The 20,193-nt window shown below is 32.2% G+C and overlaps 1 protein-coding gene across 5 annotated transcripts in view; it reads right to left on the minus strand.

The window, feature by feature from the left end:
• The window catches only part of LOC128156485 (uncharacterized), a 91,489-nt gene extending 76,582 nt beyond the window's left edge, over positions 1 to 14,907 (minus strand). Inside the window, exons 1-10 of one of the 5 annotated variants that reach the window (XM_052818656.1) lie at positions 14,688 to 14,907; positions 9,445 to 9,513; positions 6,282 to 6,293; positions 5,551 to 6,129; positions 5,131 to 5,190; positions 3,708 to 4,274; positions 3,491 to 3,541; positions 3,364 to 3,402; positions 795 to 1,382; positions 614 to 670 (exon numbers count right to left, since the gene is read on the minus strand). In XM_052818656.1, the coding sequence (XP_052674616.1) occupies positions 614 to 670; positions 795 to 1,382; positions 3,364 to 3,402; positions 3,491 to 3,541; positions 3,708 to 4,274; positions 5,131 to 5,190; positions 5,551 to 6,129; positions 6,282 to 6,293; positions 9,445 to 9,511 (2,020 nt within the window). In that variant the 5' untranslated portion in view covers positions 9,512 to 9,513; positions 14,688 to 14,907. Of the gene's footprint in view, positions 1 to 613; positions 671 to 794; positions 1,383 to 1,714; positions 1,934 to 3,363; positions 3,403 to 3,490; positions 3,542 to 3,707; positions 4,275 to 5,130; positions 5,191 to 5,550; positions 6,130 to 6,281; positions 6,294 to 9,444; positions 9,514 to 14,687 lie in introns of those variants that run through there. The other 4 variants (XM_052818657.1, XM_052818659.1, XM_052818661.1 and 1 more) reach the window with 4 other exon arrangements.
• Positions 14,908 to 20,193: the final 5,286 nt, after the last annotated feature.

The following is a 20,193-nucleotide window of genomic DNA, read 5'->3' on the forward strand; positions in this document are numbered from 1 at the left end:
TTGTTTGCTGATACTTGGAAAATGAGCAATATGTTTAAGCAGCATAGTTACATGCAGGCGTCAATGTCAAATGATATTTTGGGAACAGTAAGCATAAATAAAGCAAAAAATAAATTAGAAAGATTTTTCACTACCCATTACATTATTAAGAATAACATGTTTGGTAAATAAGCAAACTGTTTATCTTTAAAGGAGATATATTCAGTTGTTTAACCCCATGTTCAATCCCTGAGAATATTTTTCAAAATAAATCCATGAATTCAAAACTTTTATTACATTTTGAAATGGAAAATTTTTCACTTGCACAATAATGTTTTCCAAAATACATTATAAAAACCTGAATTTTCTTTCCTGAAACGTGTCAAAAAGATCGGAAGAGTCGTTCTTTTAAGACGAATATTTATAATTCTTGCCTTATTAAAAAAGCTTGATATATTTTTCAAGTATGAATTTGGATATAAAGCTTGTATTCATGCAGTAGTACAAACATCAGGCAGCCTGTGCATGCAAAATAACATTTACAAACTTGCAGACAAATAGGAGTTAACTATTTCATACCTTTTTTAAACGCTTTTACTAGATTTATATTGTGCAATCTCAACAACGTACAAACCTGTGTTCTGTCCTTGCATGGATGTGGGTTTTGATGTCTTAGCTGCTTTACTACCAACTGTATTTCAGTAGTATAATCAATGAAAATATTCACGCAACCTACTTATATTTGTATTAAACAATCGGCGCTCAGTATTGCAATATCTTTCAAAGTTTGGTAAAGGAGATGCTATAAAACTTACGTGGCCGAATTCCATTTCTAATGTTTGCCAAAATATCTTTATTGGCCATGAGGTCTTCATAATTAGTCACTGATTGGAAATAATCTCTTGTTGGGGTACTGGTAATTGTTTGCAATTCCTTTAAGTCTGCTTTATCTATTCCCACCGTAAATACTGAGGTTTTAAAATCCCTCTTTATGCGATTCATTTCGTCTTCAACGGAATACGAAGAAACTGTGGAGGGCATATCAGTTATTAATATAATAGCCGATGAAACCCCTTCATCTAATCGGAATCCCTCTTGTTTGGTAAATAATTTTGTCCTTATTAAATGTAAAGCATCTCCTAAATTTGCATTACTGTTTCTTACTTTACCACTGGTGTTTCTTATAGCCTTGCGTAACTCCGACTTTTGTGTGTATTTATTAAAATTAAACAGAACAGTTCCTGTTACACCATAGTTCACCATAGCAACCTTAACGTCACCGGAGTCTACTGCAGCTTTGGCAAAAAGGTTTGAGATAAAGTTGAGTAATTTTTTTTTAAACAGTTTTGCCTTTGTCTTGTGACTTGAGTGAAAAACCACTGTGATGTCAGCCTTTACATTACCTAAAAAAGAAAAACAAAGACAATCTTAAAAATAGTTTTAAAATATGTGTACGGTATGTCTTACCTATCATCTGTAATTGCTAAATGAAATAAGCAAGATATATGTTGCTGATAGCGGGGGATTAAATATCCGATATATCAACGATAATAAAGACATTCAGGTACTTCTTATTTTATTTTCACAATTCAGGTATAGTGAATACAAAGGAAATCGGTCGGGATTAAAACCTCTTGGTCGTCATGCAAATATTACTTAAGTATTAACGTATTTTTCAGTAATGATGTGTTTCAAAATTATGATTTATGACAAAAATGCCATCATCAAAAGATACCTTTTTTCTGCCATCCTTCTGTCTCAGCCTCCAGTTTCTAACTACAGTTTCTCAAACACTCCATGCCGTGACAAAAGAATACTTCATAGAAATGTGGAAGGTTATATAGGTGATCATCATCATCATAATAATCATCATAGAAAACAACCAATGAGTGGCAAACAACATTACATTACTAGTGATTTATGAAAAGCTAATAAAATTCAACCATTTTTGAAAGCTATATCAAGTTTTGCTTAAAAGAATAAATACATAATTATATATTTACCATTTTAATTTTAATCATCTATTTACAAATATTTGCCACTCATTTCAGAACTAGGAATCACCACTTTCAACATGCACAATTCCTCTGTGTTTATATTTCATTTTTCACGTCTTATCACTATTCAAAGCCATTTTACTATTGTATCAAAGAAGATTAAATCAATTTTGATTAAAAGTTTTTCATTTTCAGTTTATCATTGATACCAGTAGTTTGAGAAATTATTGTTAAACATAAAAGCATACGTTTGATCACAAGAAGTTTTGATTAAGCAAACGATTTGTTATGGTTTTGTTTTTATTTTACAAAGCTCTTTTAATCAACAGTTAAGCTGCAAATATTTTTATCACAAAAATAAAGCACATTTAAAGACGGGACGATTTGTATTAATTATTATTGAAATTATATTGTATCAATATATGTGTTTGTTCTTTTATGTCAGTGTATTACGTATGATGTAAAGCGAAGTACTAAGATACACACACTGCAATTGCCATGCAAGAAAAAAGTATCACATAGCATAACACATAATTAAGATATCGAACACACTTTCAAACTCAAAAGCATGAGCAAGCTATATATGAAACATACAAACCAGTTAAAAACCATTTAACTTTTCAAAACAATACAATGTAAACAACACCGTGTGACACAGTTTTTTTTCCAGATACTCTATTTACAATCATATTTGTGGTTCACTCGTGTGTTCGTATACTGTTTAAGTGTTGTCTCAAATTTGATGAAATATGATGAACTTTTTAAAAAGGCGCTCCTTACTGCAGAAGAAAGAGTTTGCTAGTATTTATTTGCCAAATGAAAAATGTCTACAATGTCTGATAATTTGTAAATTATTCATGTGTACTTTTAATCACTTATTTTTAAGGCTACAGAAAGTAAATGAAGAATGTAGAGCCACATATAAGAGTTTTCCGTACATCAATATTCGTCCAAGTCCTTTATCTTTTTCTAGTGAGAGGGTATCATGTATCTACATTATGTAAAAATTATCTACATAATCTATATGATATACGCTCTTAAAGATACAATTCATTTAGTCATCCTCTCCCCTTCCCCAATTCTAACCCCCCAAATATTCTTCATCAGTGAAAATCGTCCTTCTTAAATCAAGTGAATGGTTAATTTGAAAACTCATATGATTTTACTAAACCAAAATAAAAAAAAATGTTATTTTGATATCAAATTTAGGATAGTAAATAGTTTAAGATATAAAGAACTACATTTAATGTATTTTAAGTTCGTAAAAACTTACTTTTGTGTTCGTGTTAATGGTACTGTTTACTTGATATATTCAGTGCTTGTAGATACACCAATTTTCCATTCAAACAAAAACACGCATACAGTGGTGCTTGTGTGGAATACTTACTGTCTATACCAGCCTCGACTGACGCATTCTGAATCGGTTCTGAAATTATAAAATGCATTTTAATTTTGTCCTCCTGATAGTAAGATAGATATGCTTTATGTTCATTTCCCTACATACTCTGTCATACCTTCATAAAAAACAATTGGTGACGCGGCAGGTGTTGTTTCCATTGGTGTAACTGTAAAAGTAAAATGCTATGTAGTCTGTATAATGTATGCTGTATTATATATTTTTATATTATCCGATGAAAAACGATTCATACATTTAAATAGACCAATAAAGAAAAAATAGCTTGTCACAATAAACAAACATTACATTTAAATATTAACTACAATAAAACGCACGTGATGGAAGCCTTTTTTGAATTTCTTTAAGAACAACAGACAGCTGAGAAGCATCGTTCAATATAAAGCTAAAGACAGGTGACTTGGAGAGTGCATTCACTTCGTCCACATCGTAGAGATTCAATCCCACACCAATTACAGTGACATCCTTGTTTTTCAACTCTTCCAAGCTTTGTTGAAATGCTGGGACATACTTGCCATCAGAGTTTTTGTTTGTGATTACTAAAAGCGTGTTTGGAACATCCAAGCGATCGCCATAAGCTTCCAAGAACATTGATGTGCGTGCAAAATCTAAAGCACTAGCCAAATTGGCCTCTTGTGACCTTCCGTCAAAATAGTCTATTAGCAATGCGTTCAATAGTTTTTTCTTATTTTGTTTGTAAGCATTGAAATCAAATTGTAAGTTTGTTTCTCTGCCATATAAGGCCAAAGACACTCTTACATTATCATTGTCAACATTCACATTAGCAAGGAGATCGTGCAGAAACTGTTGTATAACGTCGAACTCTTTTTTGGGTGTAGTGTCAGAGTAATGAAGTAGTATGGCCAAATCTGTTTTATTACTCCCTATAAGAAAATAACCACTCTTAATACAAGGGTATGTACGTTAAGTAATAAAGTATTTGTATTTAATTTACATGTAGATAGAAGTACAAATTCAGTTACTAGTATTTCGTTTATACATACTTATAGATTAATATCAAACTAAACTCAGATACCCAAAATTATCAAACGATTTAGAACAATATGTGCATCAAATTATATTGTCATCATTACAGACATTTAAAATCAATTAAACATTAAGATCAATTTTTGTTCTAGAAAACTGCACAAGATACGTAAAATGCTAGCCTCAATAATTTACTACTTCTATCAAATAATGATAATATAGTATGTTTTTGTCTATAAATAACATAAGACTTTGTAGAAATCGGTTACATCCTCGCCAAAAAATTCTATTTCACTGGCAGATACAAATCTGCATTTCATCACCCCTGCCTAATAAGTAAGATAAACAAATTTATTTGTAGTATATAATCTGAAGGCGGTCGTATACATGTTGTTTTTATCAAAATAAGTGGACACTAACCTTCAATAGGAGATAAATGGGTCATTTTGGATCCTGCAAAATTCATTCAAATCATGCATTTTGAATGGCATACAAGATAAAAATGAAAAACTTCCTAACCAATGGAATTGGATGAGTCTTGCGTGTATAAGGTTATTTTAAAGAATAAAGCACAATTAAGGTCATCATCACATGATCAGGGCTGGGTTGAATTCCTTATGACCCAATTTATCAATCCAATAAGTTCTCTGAAGGAGGAAGCACGTGCATAAACGTGTCTAGTTTTGGGTTCATTTTGGTTCCAGGACACTAGAACATGCGAGCATGCATTATTTTAACACATTCCATCAATACCTGTAGAAGATACTGCAGAACCCTCAAACTCCTCATTATCATAAGCATTATCAGTTGTTACTATAAAAAAAAGTTCAATAACAAGATAAACGTCAATTTTCACTCTTAGAAACATTCCATTTGAGGAGCCTGGATCGATGATCAAACAATTACTAATCAGACCTGTTTTAAAAGTTAGACATGATACTTTTAACCATAACCATAAACTATTTATAAGCAAGAAAACAAATGTTTTAGCTTTAAAATTTGGGGTGTTTTTTCATATCTTTATACAAAGTTCTTCATTTAAGGAAGATTAATATGGTCTAAAACGGCCAGGACCATCCAGCCGTCTTAAAAGTCGTTGTTGATAGGTTTCGTTACAAAAAGATGCAAATTAAATTCTCTAGATTAAATGATCATGAAGAAATTAATACTTACTTGAGCAAATCCCAACATATACAAGATCTTTTATCAAACTGATATTTTCTGATGCCCCTAGTTCATAAGTATTTTCCAAGTATGGATCACTGGCAAAGGATTGCATTTCTTTTAAGTTTGATACACCTTTTGGTATGACAAGAATACTGGCTTGGTCTTTCAAAGTATGCGCTTGCTGTGCAGCTTCAATTTCTTTTCTCTGGGAATTTCCAGATGTTATCAATATAACTATATTTGGTGCATCAAATCTATCCCCGTATTGCCCAAAGAAAACCTGCCTCCTCAGCATATCAAAAGCATCCGCAAAGTTTCTTTCACCAGGGGTAAACCTTGCATTTCTTATAGCCGACTTAATATCGTTTTTATTGGTGTATTTATCAAGCCTGAAATGCAGCACTGGTTGTGAGCTGAAAGTCACCAAAGCCACTCGAACCTTTCCAGAATCAATTTGAAACTCGTCTACTAAGTCAGTTAAGAATTTCCTAAATTCGTCGTGTTGAGATGGGTTGTTTGTCGTTGTGTCTAACATTAAAGCTATATCCATAGAATTACCGCATCCTAAGTCAAAAGGTAGCCCCTCTGTAAGAAAATATATCACAACGTTAACATTTTAAAGGACAAAACTGTTATGTACAAAAGTTAAAAGCTGATTTTATTAAGAGATATGATTTATTGAAGTTGTTATTTTGTATAGAAAACAATAATGGATAAATGTAAATTATAATTCATACCTTCGTAATCGGCTGTAAAAAGAAAAAGAGAAATATTTATATTAAAATTGGTCTATTACTTGAAGCTTTCGCAAACACAAAGTGATTTCTTTTGTAAGAATACATTACCACTATGAAGTATAGATATATCAAAAAATTTGTATGTTTTCTGGTGGTAACTTTTCGGTAATGCTGGGCATTTTAAAGATTTTTTAAAACATCTTACTAATCCCTTGATCTTTCGACTGTTTGATGAAGTAATAGATTCTAACAACAAATTTGGTTTACATTCTTGTTGAGTATAACGTAATAATTTCATCAATCCTATTCCACCTCTGATCAATAAATGATAAATAGTGTTGATAACTTCCGATTAACATCCTTACGAGATGAGATCAAACTCGTGAACCGTCTCGTTTATTTAGGAATTAAATTAAACCAAAGCTCTTTCGACAACGCGAGGATATTTTGTTGTAATGTTGCAAAATTTGAAAGAAAGTATAAATGTTAAATATACTCTTATCGTATACCGCCCAGCAAACGCACATTATAATACTTTTGATGTCAATCTGCATTCTTCAATCTGCACAGTTTTTCGCAGATATATGATAGGCTTATCTTTGGGCGACTTGTAGATTTATAAATTTTCCTTATCATGAAGCTATAGGGGTTTATAAAGTAGATCTTTTTTGGCTAATGGGAAGAAATTAAGTCGAGAAATAAACAACTTGTCGAAAGCACTAAACATTTATTTAAGAAAGATATAAATACTAAGACAAACAGTTGGTATACTGATGCTATCAGGCTGCTGAGATGCTTGTGGCCTTATGAAATACGTTTTGTTTAATATATACGACAGATTTTATAAAACGTCATTTATGAACGCATAAACAAATCATGTTTACACTGAATGTAGCCTAATTTGCTATCATTGGATACTTTAAGTGTGTTTTCAGTTTTTCGTCAACATTAATTTTTATACAACAGTCATCAACATTGATTCGTACTCGATTAAGACTCTGGTGTAACCATGTTTGCCTTGTTAGGACATTTGAAAAGGGAGATTCCAGACAAAAACAATAATTAAACTTATTAAAAATGTCTTACTAAAACTGTGGGATTTCCCTCATTAATGATAGAAAACAACTAAATATTGATCCTTATCTGCATATTATAAACATAGTTGATCATTGATATTGCCCATTGATCATTAAAAGTTAAATCGCAACATATGCATTTTAATTATAGATTAAACAAACAGTGGTTCATGTAACAATTATCAGAGAACAATTTATTGCAAATATTAACATCTAAAGAAGCTGAAATGCAGCAATAAGCAAAAAAGGTCAAGAACATCCAGTTTAAATTTATTTTTACACATCCAATGCTTCAGTATATAGAAAACTGTAAGAGTAGTACACGGTAGTGTCAGGGTAAGAGGGTCGGAGCTTGATAGGGACAGTTTTAAAATCAAAAAAAAAAACCTGACATTAATCAACAAAAGGGGATAATTTTAAGGAAAGATACACAAAATCATACATTATCTAAGTACATTTACTTTTGTGGGATTTGAACTGTAGTTTGTTACCTAGTAGCCATATCCCCTCCCCTGATAGTCAACTCGTATCCACCATTCAAATGTGGACGATATCCTCATTTAACCATTATCTTTTTGTAAGATGCGAAAAAAAGAAAGGAAAAACCGATCGGGTTCCTTCACAATCTCCCCGAAAAAAAGGCAGGGTTTGCAGCTCTTCATACTTCCCCGGTGTAGTTTTGCTCTGCTGACTACACATGGCACAGGTAATTACCTTTTTAATACTAACTCACCCGGCCATAATCTAGTTGACCCCTAACGACCTACGTTGTGGGTGGGAAATGATTGATAAGTGGACCACTTACACCACAGTATTTTTTTATAGTTTCTCCTGTGAACTTTAAGCTATATGAAAGAGTTACAAAATTGGATGAAAGATCTCCGTTTTCTAACAAAATTTCCAAAAACGTCTGATGGAATATTCGATAAATATAATTATGTGCACTTAATTCTTGAAATCTACCCTTCCACTCCTACCCCCCTCCCCAATCCGCCCAACCAAGAATACCCTTACACATACAATTAAAATCTGAAAGTGATTAATTATGTTAATTAAGTCCCTAGTATAACGTTTTGTTTCCACTGATAAAACAATTAAAAGACAAAGAAGTGTAAGTTGTCTTCACCTTGCAATGAAATAAGAAAAATGATATTCATCGTGTGAGCCAACATTTTCGTAAGTCTTAAAGACGATTTATCGATGACTGGTAGATAATGATCAATTTCAGTTGATAAAGAGTAAATGCAACTTTTTACCTACTGAGGCAAGTTTCACTGCCTCAAAGTTTGTTCATCGCACAATTTTCTTTTTTCATCATTGATTAGAAACGTATCAATGATAGTACATGTTCCAGCGTAAATAAACTCTTTACATTCGAGCACTGTAAGAACTTCGGTGTTTGTTTCTAATTGACTGCTACAGTGTAGCTTCTACTGGTTTGGTGTTTTCTAGCATACGTCAGTACATAAATACTGACAATATATGCATAAAAATTAGTCTAACAAGAATAATAAAAATTTCAAGCTCCATTTCTTTATTTTTTAAATATCTTATCCTGAATTGCCTTTCTAACCGTACATAAAATTGCAAGATGTCAGAAAACTCGATTTTTTTCCTCTATTACTAGCAAACGTCTAGCCGATTTATGTGTTATAATTTCACAAAGGGTGCATGATTTTTTATGAGATTTTATCATCTTGATTTTTAGACACGCACTATTGAAATATCAGATACCTTTGAGACACTTTAGTTTTTTCTAAAAGTTGCTGGAATCGATGCATATTATCAAAGTTAAGCTGAAGCTCAAATTATGTAACTCTTTTTATATACTTTTGAAGTGTTTGGCGATAGATAATTAGATAGTCGGTAAACCAACATCGATTCGCAGAACCATGTGCAGTTTTCTGATTGTAAAAAAATCCACATGTTTACAACATGATAAATCTGAAATACGCCTTTGCATTTTAGGAAAGTTACAGCAGCAAAACAACAAGTTGTAAGACGTATTATTCATACGGAGCCCACACATTCTCTTAGTTTTATCGTATCTCATGTCATAGATCATTAAAAAAACAAACCATACTTACAAATGGAATGTGAATACTTTAGAACCATACAAGTGGCCATTAGCGTCAACCAAAGCGAGCCCTCCATAGCTAAGTAAAAAAGAAAGGAAAACCGTTGTCAAGTATGCTGCAAGTAGCTGTAAAGGTATGATTAACGCAATATGTGTTTAAGACATTGAATGAATTATTCATTTATATATTCCACAGCTTCTTGAAAACCTGTATATACTAACCATTTAATGTAGTAAATGTGCAATTAAACTGTCCATGAACAAAATCATTGAAATAATTTGGCTTTTTTCATATCGATCGATCGATCGATCGGTCGATCGAGAGAGAGAGAGGGGGGGGTTCCAAAGTTTACTAAAGTTTCAAACACACAAGTAATGCATATCTTACCTTTCAAAACCCATTCAAAGCATTGTTAACCCTAAATACCTGACTATATATACCGTGTACTACAAAGAACTGACACAACCACATGTTTTAACACACAAGCCTGTTCACCAAATCAGGGGGGGGGGGGGGTCAATCAACCTATTCGCTCTCAAAAATCAGAACTTTTTCTATAAAAGTGATTCTCTGAATGTAATTTATCAAGTATCTACATTCAATACTGTGGATTGCGAGACAGTCTTAGAGAAGTGAATTCAATTCTTTTTATATATATAAACAAGTTTTTGTCACATTTTCCTTGTGGAATGTCTCTGCAACTGATTAAAGGGGTGTAAAATATCAATTACACCACTCGGTTTTACCACAAAAATGGTATATGTTCAATTTTTTGAAAAGAGTTTAATTGGCCATTACGTGGTTGAAGTATTTTTATGGACTGCATTTCATAATTTGTACAAAAACATGTAAAATTTCAAGTTTTAAACCAACTAAATAGACATGCTAGTGAAGATGCCGATTCATTTTCTTTCCCAAAATATGTTATAATGACTCATTACTACAAATTGTATCAGTTGGTGTCTAGATCACTGCGCTTTCGTACATGTATAGCTCAAATCCGTTTTATTGTCATTTGATAAAATACCTTATAAATGAGCAAGCTCTCTCTCTCTCTCTCACTCTTTCTCTCTCACTCGTGCACGCGCGTGCGGGTGCGCGCCAAACACAAGCAGCTTGCACACCCGAGTTCCATCTAACCTAAAGTGAAAATTATTTTCCCAACCGAATTGCTCGGATTATTGAAAATTCAACCTGAATTTCAAGACACATTAAATAGATTTTCATTGGTTTCTGAATTATTGATTTCACACTGCATATAATTAAGGATAAAAAGATTTTAAGCGATAGATGAGGGGTTTACATCTTAACCAGTGAAGAACGTTCTGCGTTGACGGGTCACTGACATAGGAAGTACGATATCACACGCGATTGGCGGTGCTATATTTCCTCTATTTGTTGCACCTCTTGAAACTAATTGAGGAAATACGAGATTTCTTTGGGAGGACTCTTTGTCGAACACTTAACACGCTAAATAATACTTTAAGAGAATTGGTTTGGGGGGTTTTTTTATTCAGTTTCGGTTTTCACGAATGAAATGTAAAACTTCTCAAAAAAATTTCGATAAATTTTTTGATCAATGCATGATTTTTTACGGAATACTTAAAAATCCATATCTTCAGACGATAATCTCTGACCATGACTGTATAAACGTGTATTTTTGGGTTCACTTGCACTTGTCAGTAAGATGAGTTTTAGCTGTTAGCTTGACCAGAATTAAAACCAATTTTCCGTTCTTGTTTATAAGAGTTCTTTTATATCTATCCCACTTGTTCCAATAGGGATTGTTCTTTCATTATTTTGTGTGATTGTCAGCAACAAAAGTTTGAATCCGTAATTTGAGTAACAAGTGAAGATGTACGGTTCTGCTATATACAATATCATTGTTAATAACAACTCGACATTTTTGCAATCCAATTTACAATTGAATTGAGTTATATAGAAACGTGATTATGCATAAACTCCAGAAGTTGAGCAGGTTGTAAGCGTGTCAAGGAGTCACGTGATCAGACAGGGTCATCTGATCGGTTCAAACCCAATACTAATTTAAAACTATCATAATAATTATGTTAACATTACGGTATGATGCACGTTGGGTTTTCAATAATAACAATACTCTATTTTTATTTCAGAAATCATTTGTCAGCATAATCAATAGACTTCATTTTATTTAATTCACAGTATATGTCCATTTGTTGTGACGTTTTGCCGTTCAATATTACGTAAAACCACATACTATTTTTTGTAGAAAGCTAGCCTGATTCGAATTCGTACACAAACTTATATAATGATTCATAAACAAAAAAAAGTAGGTGACCGCAATGCTGAATCTTTTTCCACTAAAAAATACAAAAAAGACCCGTCATAAAACTGAAGGGATTGGGAGTATAACGCTTGAAGGCAAAACGTTCAGATTATTGCCAACACAGAGGATACTCCCTTGCGGGGGAGGCCTGTGAACCGTGCACATGCGTACTTGCTGTTTTATCAACCAGACAAAATTCGCTAAAAACTTCAACAAAAAAAACATAACAGCAGGTGTAAGCTGGTGGAAGATTAATAACAACTTACAAAAAATTAAAACAATCAAAAGAATAATATCAATTTATCATTTTTTTAATTTTTTGTAATTAATGTAATTGTTCATACATGTGTAAATATTTGTCTACTTTTATATTAAACTACTTTATTCAATGCTAAATGGTTATATTCAAACAGTCCGATGTCAATTCACATTAAAATTACTGCCTGTCTGACACGTTCTATAAGTGAATGAATAAATTAAGTTTGATATTTTTATCTGCATTACACAAATATATTCATTCTCATCTTGCTTTATAGCTTAGCCTTTTGTATAGTTTAGTCTAGACGTCTCCATTTAAGATGTATTTTTGTCAAAAGGCGTCTCATTCAAATGATTTTTTAAAAAAGAATTTTAAAGAATCCAACAAATGAATTGTTTAATTGTACGACTCTCTGTTTATTTTTTAATTGTTTAATCAATTCAAGATTTGAGGAAAAAATATTAATGTGTCCTTTCAGATTATCAATAGAAGTTTTCTGCTAAAAAAGCAATCAGTTTTGATGCCAAAAGATAAGGTATATTATCCTCTGATACACTTCATGAAATTCATTACTACTGTATAAATCCTGCGCTATAAAATAGAGTGAACCAATGTATTTATGAGGCCAAACTTTTTAAGAGGCTACGCAGTATTAAAAATGTTATTATCACGAAAAAGGCTTTTTAATTGATTCTGAACACTAGAAAAAGAAAATGCAACATATTTTCAAGGACTTCTCCTTTTATTCAATCAAGGTCATGCTTTATTAATGACGAATGCTCATATGATATAAGAAAATAGAACATTTCCTCTTAACTTTGAAAAAAACATACATGTAGCCCGAGAGTGTCATTATTTCAAAACACAAATGGAATTCTAATGCACAAAATAATTGAATAGTAGCTATGCTGGAAGGCTTCAAAATAAAGTTATGGGATTTTTTAACGGTAAACATTTTTTATTTCTTATTGAAAAAAATCTCTCAAGGCTACAGTTCCTTTTTTCAAAACTGTTATCAAATTGTAGTCGGCTCCAATTGATAAGGTGTTTAAATCCTCTGCACTTGAAACACCAGAACATTATATATATTTCTGTCGGAGCGGGAAGCAATCCATAATTCTGTGTTGAGCACACAGACCTTCACGCAATCAAATGCAATAGAAGTGGCTTTCAAAGTAAAACTATTGTTTATCTTTTTATCGGAAAACAGCTTCGTCTTTATCTTGAACTTCCAGAATTTAAAAATCAAAGATAGTTTTATCATAACCTTGTTTATGCATCATTTCATTTAGGTTTATCCGTGAATATTTAATGAAATGGTTATTTTTTCAGTATTTACAATATCTTAATAGTCAAACTTTAGTGATTTGATGTAAGTTTCGGATAATACATGTATGTAATTATTACCAAATTAATGTTTGCTGCTATTTCAGTCATTTCAATGTATAATGCACACTTGATATGAAATCTATTTACTATAGTTATATAAAGTGAGTTCTTAATCATTTTTTCGAAAAGAGGAACAATATTCATATTCTTTTTAGTCTTTACCATTAACCTACTGAAAAATAACTCCACTTCTTACAAGTGCTTTCTTTGATAACGCCTGCATAGAGTAGTTATGTTTAAAATCTCCGTCACTTAGCGTTAACGTACAACTTTGTAGTGATTTAACTTATTAGTTCCTGCTTTTGCTTGAAACAATTTGAGTGTTCATGGGCGAAGTTCAATGTCAAATTTCTATACATAGTTATTACCTCTGTATATCTTATGCTTCCTAAATAATCCAATTTTTTACTTGCACACCAAATCTGTCTTCGAAAAGCATATTCTAAACAGACAAAAAGTTTGAAGAAAATATTGAAATTTTTATTCCTGAATATAGATTGATATATAGATTTGTTTGTGAGTTCCCCGTAGCAAATTGTTTTCTCCTGTCTTAAATGCACGAGCTGTGTTGGTACAAACCTTCACATGACTCTTTTTGTTATTATTTCAAAACGATGCATGCAAAGAATTCAAATCTCATAGTTGTGGCTTTTAAGCATTAGAACCACGGGGAGATAATACACATTATCCCATCAGATATAAGAAAATTAATTAAAATGTTAAGATACATGACGTAATTACATTAGTGGTTTTTCTTGGTTAATGAAGCACCACAGCAATGTCTGGATGATGCTCAAAAATGCACCAAAAAGCTCAAAATTTGCATGGCGAGATGACAAACACAATTCGAGAACAAATCCGTAACATTGATGTGACATTAATACATTTCGGTAGGAATTTTCCGGTATTTATAGCATAAGTTATCCTTGTTATCAGGCAACACATCGACAATACTTGTGCCATAAAGTTGTACCAGGTGTGGTTGCTTTAACTTTAATTCAACATATATAAGACGCGAAAATTAAATAGCCGCACAAATCTGGACAAGATATTTATTGAGTTTACCTAAGATATCTCGATCGGTTGGTCTGTTCAATACAACTAATATGGCTGTAAACAAGCATTTACAATATATACAAATGACAAGGTTTTAATTTTGGGGGGTGATACTGCAAAACTCAAAACAGGACATCTAAAATTCCAAATGAAACATTTAAAGCACTTATCTTCATTTAATTAGCCACGGAAACAAATAGTTTGCATCTTTTGAAAATAAGAAATTATTCAAAGTTATCCTACCTCACAATGGATTATTTACTCTTCAGACGCTAAGTACTTTTTATGATGTGATTGGAGTCAACAATGCTTCATTAAACTCCATCCAACTGAATATCAAATGTCAAGTTGGGAGGGTAATAATCAAGATCCAAAATTAATAATTATGCGCGTAATATTTGCTAAACCTCCCAGCTCTTAAACCAAACGTCTGTTCTCTCTGGCAGTCTGGCCAGAAACACAGGATGTTTCAACGCAACTCGTGGTGAGTGTATACGTAATACGAACCGCACGGTGCTTCAACATCTAGAGATCTTTTCACATAGTATAATGTAAAATTAAAAGTCCTATAACTTGTGATGTATAGAGATAATACCCCGTGAAGCGAATATTCCTAACCATATTTTACGTGAAGAAACTGAGAAGGGGCAATTTTTCCACTGTGATGGAGTTTTTGCCTCAGTTTTTGTCTCGAGGTTCTGTCTTTCAGTTTAGCATCATTTTACATGTCTAAATCTTTACCATGGTTCTCATTATATCTCAGCCTAACTGTGAAGCAAGATGTTAATCATTGTAAATATATTGTAAAAATATTCATAGTTAACTTTGAAACTGCAGAATAATGGGGTTTCATATTGTTGTTTGACATTGCACAATTCATAAATCAGCGAACATACCCTGTATTTTTTTTAAGAAATCGCATAAATTATACATTACTGGTAATAAGAACTGTCATGAGAACATTTATTGAGATACCCCGGTTGGTGGTGGTTCCATGCACTAATTGCCCGTGTCTTGAACCGTTATGCCTGATATGTATATCTGTCTGTTTGATCAGCGACGTTTTGGAGTTGTAGTCACTTCGAGGCAGCTTCCCGTTAGAAGAACACGTGATACCATCGCTGCAACATCTTATGATTAATGCAATGACTGAACGACTTGAACATTAACGTAACTTATCCGATATATCAGACAAATGACGTGTTAAAGAAAATCAACATTTTTTCTTCAAAATATTTTTCGTCATTCTTGAATATTTGAATATCTTTACGTCTGTGATTATGCAACACCAACAACCACAAAAAAACCCTCCAAATCCAAAGCAGCAATACCGCTTTAACGTACACAATAAAAAGAATTGTATGTTTTTAAAATCTTATTTATGGGGATATATTAACAGTTTCCAAAGAAAATATTCATTTTGTCGGCAATGGACACCTTAAATTTACCTAAGATGGGTAGCAGCACATACACAAACTGCTGCAGATAACGATATTTCTTGTGAAGTACACACCGACTCATCAGGCTGTCCCGTTATTCTCTGAGCGGCATCCTTTACTAATATTCGAGGGAGATTTACATAGTTTTATGTATACTTACTTTGATCTCCACGTGTTTTTGTCGAACAAAACTTGTTTGTCTTCAATGACAAAACTCTATGGTATTGTGTTTTGGAACATTGCAATCTAAACGCTCAGCTGGAAATCACGAGCTAAAAAGGATTAAGAAAGAAAGAAGAATCTATCTCAAGTTTATGTTACACGAACTTATGCGCCAGGATCATTTTATCGAGCAGATGTGTTTTTCACATTTTTTTCTTTTTGAGTCTGACAAACTTTCAGTGAAAAAAAAAACTTTACGGCGTCTAGAAAGAACGAAGACATAAATATGTGAGCTTTATTTCCCAAAGACTTCAACGCAAAGAAAAAACAAAAATGAGTTTGTTTATACAAAAATTGTGTATTTTTTCTACATTAGTGTGTGATGGGTTGTTACGACAATGTTGTGGGCATTTATTTCAGATTTACGTGGATTTATTAGCAAAAATGTTGCTGTGCCTTTGCAACCGTTAAAGATTTTAACAGATTTCGGTTTCATGACACTCCCCAGATGGCCGTCGAGTCGGAAGACTTAACTTCTTATCTCTAACCGAATAGATCCTTAAATCTACTTCTCTTCCCGTTAATCCACAGCATTGTCCATGCATTTATAAAATTAAAAACAATTTGACTATATAATTTAGTTTATTATAAATTCTTTAATGCTTAATATTCATTTTATTAACCATTAAAAGAAGATCCAAAACACTATTTTTAACTCTTGTACTTATACCCATTCATCAGCATGGACACTGTACTTAGTCTATCCGAAAGCAAGAGTGAAGCTTTAGGTTATTTTCTTTTGACATTTAAAGGAAGCAAGCAATTTAGATACATAGTTTGGCCTAAATTGGATCAGTATCTTGAAATACTTAATCTCGATCCTTCAGTAAATTTTGATTGATGAAAATGATAAAAAAAAATTGTTATCAAAAGGGTTTTTAAAAGATTGGAAGTGTTTACAGCGTGTTCTTCATACTGAATGTTTCATTTCAAAATCAATTTTTAACAAAATTTCAAAAAGTACTTAAAATGTTCAATTAAGCGCTGCTTAGAGTAATTTTCTCAAAAATATGCTACATATTCATAATTTCTTATCTTAAAAACTAGCATTTTAACATCAAAGCCAAGATCTGCTGTGATAAACACTAATTTAGAAACGTCGTATAAAAAAAAAATACCGACGCATGCATTTGCTGCTTGCTGTTTTCCCCCTGTTTCTTGATGTAAATTTTCAGACATATAAGATCTTGTCTTGTGCGGTTTTAGTGTGGAATTAAAAAAGAGCAGTTAAATTGAAGGAGTAACTTTGTAATTTCTAATAATACGTATCCACTACTGATATAAAGTTGCATTAGTGGTCAGAATTCTGATCATTAATGATTAATTTTGTCATTGACAAACTATATGACCGTCCATTAGTGGTACAATTTCAAAATCAATATGGTCAAAATTCACATCCACTAATGATACGATGATAATAATAATAATAATTATTGTATTAGTGAATGAAATTAAACTAAGTATTTTGAAATCAAGCAAAAGACACTGGTTCTTTGATTTCCTTCCACAAATTGTTTTTCTTTGTTCCTCGTTCATGAGTCAGTAAACTGTCATGTATGAAAGATAAAGACATTGCTAATAAACAAGATCATATAAAACTTGTTTTGTATAATCACTACTATAATAATAAAAATAAATACACCACTCTTAAGTCTTAAAGGTCCATGGCGTTTTGACATTATTTAGTGAATGACATTGTAAAGAAAGTGTATTTTCCTAAGATCATCAAGATGGCCGCTTTGTCTTTCTATAGAAAGACAAATGGGTCTTATCGAAGCCACGTGTCAAAGATAAGGCTCAAGACAGCAGAGTGATCTCATTCTAAATGTAACATTCAGAGTTGTGTAATCTAAAAACAATGAAAATGTTTTATCCAAAGTAGTTTCGATTTTAATCTAACTTTATAATATACAAATTATGTAATATTTATATCAATTCTTAAAACAAAGCACGCTTATAAAGTAACATACATGTTCTGTCTCAAGTATTATATAATTGCCATAGATTCAAAATGTCCTTTCCATCAAAGATGGTCTTAAAGCATCTTTTTTATCCTTGACGATATTTTATTTGTTTCGTGTGATAATTCTATGACTTAACCCATCCTGGCTGCCAAGAAGATCTGTATTAGAATTGTTCCTGAGGAGAATTCATCTGCTTCACCTCTACCAGAAGGTTCCCATTATACAAAACGAGGGCAAACTTTGAATTAGCGTGAAGCGTTTCGGGAAAGTATAAAGTGGTAAGGTTTTCCAATGTTATATTAATTAGATCGTGATATTAGATCACTATGTATCAAGAGATCTAGATCTTCTAATTTACTGAGAATGTCACATTCTTTCTGTGTCCCGCTGTTTTAAAGATATATTAACCACGGTTTAATATTGCTTCTACAAGTTTAATTTTCATATCTAAAAATCTCATAATTACTTGCAAACCACGTGTCCTAATTCTAAGAACCATGCAGACTTCTTATATACACACAATATATTAGGAATATTTAATTCTTAGGAAACGATATCCGTCCTGGGCTTTTTTTAATGTGTCTTAAGCGCTCACGGATTATAGAAAATCAAATATGTTTTACTTCGATTCACAATTCATACAAAAATAATTACCGTTAAATTGTATTCTAATTCATAAGATCAACAATAAACTGAAAAGAAAAATCAGTACGTTTTGGCTGGGGATTCCTTATTTGCAGGCAAAGTATACAAGTAGTTACCCGAAATCCTGGCCAATTGCAAGTAAGTTTCGAATTCCGTTTTACATAAAACATGTCTTCTATTACATAATTTTGAAGGGCATGTCTGATAAAATGGTTATTTGTCGGTGTACGACATTGCGTTGGTGGGAAACCCTTGTGAATAATCTGGAATGTTAAAATTTGACTCATGTGTGGACGTATAATACGCGATATTTTTTTACAACTAAGCTCTTTCGGGGAATTTATTTATGGAAATGCTGTCTAGGTTTTTAGGTGTATTATTTTAAATGATCAATTCTAACTGAATGGTTTTACGTTTAATAAAGTACTACCTGGTCACAATCAGTTACTCGTGTTGAGGTAATAGACTTGACAGCTATTTCTTACATTTTATTTTTCCCTAGTATTGTATGATTGGATTTATTGCAGTTTAAGACGCTCATGTTAGGCAACGTTCTAGATACCAGATTGTTCAGAAATAAATACTGAATTCGATGCATGGTAGAATCCTCGCTCTCTAAAAGCAATGTCCCTTGGCTGCCATTATTGGGGAAAGAACATCTTAGATCCTTTGAGGTTTAGGGGTTGGTTACTTTTTGACATTTAACGTAGTCTCCATCTTGTATTTCATTCCCAGGGATGGAACAAATTATACATTGAAGATAAAATTCAAAAATCAAAGAGGACGCGTACGCCTAAATGAAAAAAGAATTTACTATGTATATATGACTTTTGGTTCATCTTGCAAAGGGAAAGAACTCGATATTCTTTTTGCAAATATTTGCTAAAGACTAATTAATATGTCTTGAGCATCGGGATTATGAAAACCAACTTATCAAGCTCATGAATGCATTGATGACGAAGAAAATTATGGAAGAATTCTTAAAGGATAATGTAGCATCTACATGTACGTGTTGTCTAATACCTTCTCAAAAGAATCTTGGTGTAGCACTGAATGTAATCACCTTTACCGAATGAAAATAAAATATATAAAATTTCTCAAAATTAGTTTGTTGCAAATCTGCAAAACATCGGACGAGTTCTTTATTTTACAAAATGTATACGTATATATATTTATTTAAAGTTTAAAAAAAAACCATATTTTTAAGCGCTAGATCAATTTAACGTATATGAAGAGGTGATTTTCTTTTCAGTAATTACAAATTGTTTAACTAATCATTATCTCCAGTGTTTAGGCGGTGCATATAGAGTTAGCTATGCATAACTTTTTGTTTCTGTTTAACTGTACAGACGTTAATCATTTAGGCATTCGTAAGACTTGTCAAACGATATCAAAGTTAAACACAAAAGCTGATGGACCACAACAGAGACTTCTGACACAAGTATTTTGTTAATAGCTTTCCTGTATCAAATACAGCAT

The sequence above is a fragment of the Crassostrea angulata genome, chromosome 7 (assembly GCF_025612915.1).
Source record: "Crassostrea angulata isolate pt1a10 chromosome 7, ASM2561291v2, whole genome shotgun sequence".
NCBI lineage: Eukaryota > Metazoa > Mollusca > Bivalvia > Ostreida > Ostreidae > Magallana > Magallana angulata.